This window comes from Tachysurus fulvidraco, chromosome 19 (assembly GCF_022655615.1).
Source record: "Tachysurus fulvidraco isolate hzauxx_2018 chromosome 19, HZAU_PFXX_2.0, whole genome shotgun sequence".
Lineage (NCBI taxonomy): Eukaryota > Metazoa > Chordata > Actinopteri > Siluriformes > Bagridae > Tachysurus > Tachysurus fulvidraco.
In genome coordinates this window covers 4564635-4569634 of record NC_062536.1, presented here as the reverse complement: position 1 = coordinate 4569634, position 5000 = coordinate 4564635, and the positions used below count along the sequence as shown (strand labels likewise).

General features: G+C 40.9%; 1 protein-coding gene across 3 annotated transcripts in view; it reads right to left on the bottom strand.

The window, feature by feature from the left end:
* The window catches only part of LOC113645930 (myelin regulatory factor-like protein), a 26957-nt gene that overhangs the window by 14576 nt on the left and 7381 nt on the right, over positions 1 to 5000 (bottom strand). For 2 of the 3 annotated variants that reach the window (XM_047804006.1, XM_027151901.2), the window contains exons 3-9: positions 4700 to 4787; positions 3981 to 4042; positions 3444 to 3816; positions 2279 to 2388; positions 2035 to 2179; positions 217 to 412; positions 26 to 102 (exon numbers count right to left, since the gene is read on the bottom strand). In XM_047804006.1, the coding sequence (XP_047659962.1) occupies positions 26 to 102; positions 217 to 412; positions 2035 to 2179; positions 2279 to 2388; positions 3444 to 3816; positions 3981 to 4042; positions 4700 to 4787 (1051 nt within the window). The remainder of the gene's footprint in view (positions 1 to 25; positions 103 to 216; positions 413 to 2034; positions 2180 to 2278; positions 2389 to 3443; positions 3817 to 3980; positions 4043 to 4699; positions 4788 to 5000) is intronic. The other variant, XM_047804005.1, reaches the window with a different exon arrangement.

Genomic DNA, 5000 nt, shown 5'->3' with positions numbered 1-5000 from the left:
GTAGAAATCTAAAATGAGAACTTACTGGATTGGAAGGAAAGGTTTTTTGCTGCGGTCTGATTGTGACTGCTCGATGGTGATGTGATGGTTCTGAGCCTCAAGCTAAAACAGAAAGAAATGGGAATTCAGTAGACCGGATTAAACCGGCTGGTTTATGTTTATTTTATTTGGAGTAACTCCAGAAGATTTTTTTTTCTCACAGAGATTATACCGAACCTTAATTCCGAAGACTTTCACTTGGAAGCTGTCTACAGGCATAGGACCTGCTGGTGTGTTCACATATACGGGGTCTCCGGCCATGCCGATGTGTACTGTGACTTGGAAGTGGTTTTTCTTCTGGCACACGAATGCTTCATCAGCTGCTGAGTAGCTAAACCCTTTATCTGTGTCCACGTGGTAACCTGGTGACGGGCTGTAAAGTGAACAGAGATTTTATATACACCTAGGCCAAGACATCTCCACACGTTTCATGCTAACATGCCATGTATTTCTTTTGGCAAGTCAACTAGGGCATTTAATTGCTTTCACATGACCACATGTCATTTTGAGGTTTGAAGGTAGTTGAATCAAGCTGACTGTCTCTTTAAAAGATCTGGAAGTTTGGAAGACACTGAGACCACAAAGACACCACATCACTCAGAAAAGAGTCACAAAGTAAATCAAGTTTTGGTCTGAAAGATTCAACTGAGCCCCAAAACAACAACAAATGGTTAGGGTTAAGGTTAGGGAAGCAGCTGGGGGCATCAGATAGGATTAAGAGAGCCTTAAGATTCTGTGATGAAATGCAGAAGCAGGCTGTCATGTGTCACGCATTGAGCATGACAGTCACACATTTGGGTTTTTTCTCACGCTTTTGACTATTTATCATATATTTAATAAGCCGCAGCGCCCAAAACGTATCAGTCCGCACCGCTGTCTCTATGGAACCGGGCAGGAATCAAGCGCTTCTCTGTTCTTAGTCGAGCCTGACACTTATCAACCAATCAAAAAAAAAAAAAAAGAGGCTACACAATACCCAATCAGAAAATAGCACTATCTGGGTAAGATTTAACAACCAATGAAAAAAAATATATATTCATTAGAGAGGGTATTTTGGATGGTCGGTTTGAACAAAACCTCAACACGAAACAGCCTGACTTGGTGTGTGTTGTGCACGTGTGGGGGTTGGAGATGTCACGCTTGCCTGTCTTCAGAACTTGAGAGCCCTGCAGAAGTCTTTTCAAAGCCTTTAAATTAGATGAAAGAAAATATCTGTTTGGCCATATTGCTATGAAACAAGTGAGGCTTTTAATTACACTTTCCCACTTGTGAAGCATGGGGGTGGTAGCATCATGTTGTGGAAAAGGGGCCGATGCTCTGCACAAATTAAACGAAAAATTCTGAAGCAACAGCTCATGACACCAAACAGGCAGAAAAAAACTTTGTTCACAGCTGGGTCTTCCAGGACCCAGGACAATAAACCTAATAAATATAGCTCTAAAGTTGTAAAGAAATGGCACACACACACAAAGCGAACCATGATAAAGCCCTGAGTCGAATCTCACCGAAAAGTGTGGACTGAACTGAAAAAAGTGTGTAAGAACAAGGCCTTCTAAGCTGAACGAGTTCCACCGAACACTCCTCATTGTTGCCCAATATGTTACCATGAAATGTGTGGAGTTGTGGTCTTTAACAAAGGTGGTCTCAAATATATGAGCATTTTTGAGTGACATTAAAGATACAGTTTTTTCCTACTCTAAATAGGGAAAAAATCAGGACATTGTTGTCTTATTATGCATAGCAGGCTGATGTGCTCGTTTCCAGGCGGTTAGGAAACTCGTTCATAAAGTCATTATAGACGTCATTTCCAGGGACTGAGGATTAATAATAATAATAATTTAAAAAAAACATCCATTTGGATGGATTAAAAAACACACATTAGGCCATCATGTTATTATACACTGTTTTTTTTTTAATACTATGATTGATCCTGTGCTGTTTATTATTAAAACCTTTGGGCTAGATGGTGTTGTGAGTGTGCATGTAAAAGCATACAGAATTTGGTGACTGCTGTTGTAGAGGCTGCTCCACTGGCTCGGTTGATAGCGGTCCCATTTCAGAAGCTGGTATGTCATTGCTGAACCTGCTGCTTGGACATCACCCTCATAGCCTGGCATGTTACACACAGCCCTCTCAGGACCTACAAACAACATGACACAAAGAAATATTTCGAATTTCAGACTTCTTCATCAGCTGATAGTGAATATGGTGTTCATCATTTAATACGTTAAACACCCACAAAATGAAGGCTTGGTCCAAACGCTGGCTTGGTCTCTCCACTGGCTGTCAGGTGTGTTTACATCGAAGGAGTTTGAACGCTTTCTCTTATTCTTTTCAGCTAACGTTTCCCTGTTGAAAAATAGGAATGGAGACAATGACGATTTCATGTAATCCTTTACGGAATAATACAACACAGGCTCATTGTTCAGCTGTGCTTCATACAGCAGGAGAGGGGTATACACAGGGGCAAATAGCATTAACATGGGTTGCCAGGTTTCATCATTTCCATCCTAATTACATAATAAAATAGAAAGTAATTAAGAAAGAAAGAAAGAAAGATAGAAAGATAGAAAGACACATTTTTCATCTTTTTATCAGTCTTTTCATGGGAAACAAAATGACTGTGATGTTCACACCTTTCTGTACAGACCTTATAAACTCCCTAATCCCTCTCTCAGTCTTTGTAAAATATCTTACAACAGAAATGATTTGTTTCTCACTGACACTCTGTCTGCACTAACTACACACATTCATTAGATTTAATCCCATTTATTTGCTTGAAATCAAGATCGACTGTGGTTGTACAGTAATTGACTATTCTTCCACTTTTTTCCATTTGGCCTGGGATCAGTTTTAAATTTCTAATTTCTGTTCTGAATGTATATATTTCTGTCAAGCCTCTTTGTGACAATGTTTTTGAATTGAATGAAATATTTTCATACTAGTAGGTATTCATTCATTCATTCATTTTCTACCGCTTTATCCAAACTTCTCGGGTCACGGGGAGCCTGTGCCTATCTCAGGCGTCATAGGGCATCGAGGCAGGATACACCCTGGATGGAGTCCCAACCCATCACAGGGCACACACACACTCTCATTCACTCACACACACACAAACTACGGACAATTTTCCAGAGATGCCAATCAACCTACCATGCATGTCTTTGGACCGGGGGAGGAAACCGGAGTACCCGGAGGAAACCCCCGAGGCACGGGGAGAACATGCAAACTCCACACACACAAGGCGGAGGCGGGAATCGAACCCCCGACCCTGGAGGTGTGAGGCTAACGTGCTAACCACTAAGCCACCGTGCACCCCAACTAGTAGGTATCAAATCAGATCATTTACAAATATTCTAATTATTCTGTTGAAGTAACACAATTTAGACAGAAACATTCCTCACCCTGTGCTCAGACCAGCTTTGGAGGCCATGTATGGATCCACACATACATGAGGTAAAAGGCATGGAGACGTGCTGGAAGTGGCAGCTTCTGTGTAGCCTCTGACTGCATCTATTGGGTCATGCTGTACCGGTGGCCCGGCGCTCTGTATGCAGCTCTCATTAGGACTGCTGTACGAACAGTGTATGGATGAATCACACACGTTCAGAGCTGTAGCAGGTGATTTGCTCTTTATATGCTTCATGGAGTTCACCATATCATACTCAGAGGATGGTGGAGCCTTAAGATGACAGAAAGGAGCAGGAATCTGTCCGGCTGTGGTGCGCAGGCCAGGAGCCAGCTGCTCAGAGGATAAATCTGATGCAAAGTGGACATCTGGAGGAAAAACAGCGAGTGGCATCATGACAAAGCATGTCTCAGGGTATCAGGATAACAAGGACATTTTTAGCCCAAAGAGATATTTAAATGATTGTTTTATTTCATAATGAGCCCAAAAGGTTTTTGCCTGATCGCGAATATATTATGCTTCTGGTTGTTACCTGGAATTTGTGGAGGTGAACACGGCTCTGAAGCCGAATCTGGAGGTGATTCGGGTAACATACTGTAAAAAAAAAAAAAAAAAAAGACATGATTCAAAGAAACAGTGAAAAAATCTCATGCACTACTGTACATCAAGTACATGGTGTCGTTTTTGGCACCTTTTTTTGCGGCTAAGGTTCAAGACCCCTGAACTACACAGTAGGTGTGGAGTTAAATACGTGGCATGTTGTTACAGAGAATCAATCAACAACGCAGTGACTTTATGAACTCCAAAGCAAAACCGATTCACCGGATAAAAGCCTGCTATTTGACAATAGCATCAATTTGACAATGCTGAATTTGTATTGATTACAGAAGAACGCTTTGCACATTCGATCTATTTATAGTTATGTTCTATAGATTTTTATTTAAAGAGCATGAAAATGGTCACAAAGCAGCTTCACAGGAATATACTGTACTGTATACGTTCAGGATAGAAATGATTTCAGTAGCACGGTGTTTTCTCCGATTCAGAAAATTCATCCCTAATCTGAGTTATATAACGAGAGCATGAGCGTGACATTGAACATGCGAACAGTGTGTGTTTCACACGTTTATTTTTCTGTTCTTTGCCTGATTTATAAGTGTTATTAATGTAGCAGTGTGTGAAGGTGTGTTTTATTTCAGTCATTTCATATAAGGAAGCACTGCAAATAGGAACGATGTACTTAGTACTTACAAAGTGGGGTCGATATCATTGCTGAGATATTGCTCTAGAATGCTGGTATCGACCGCTGCGCTGTCCAATACACCACTGACATCCTGCCCTATGAAGCAGAAAACACACACCTGTGTACATGACTTTACATTCGACAGGACAGAACACTTCAGGAAAAAATAGAATTTAGAAATCTAAAAATCTAAACACACACACACACACACACATACACACACACACGTATATATATATGTGTGTGTGTGTGTATATATATACCTCTCTGTCCACACTGTAGGTCATCTTAAAGCTAGTGTATATTACA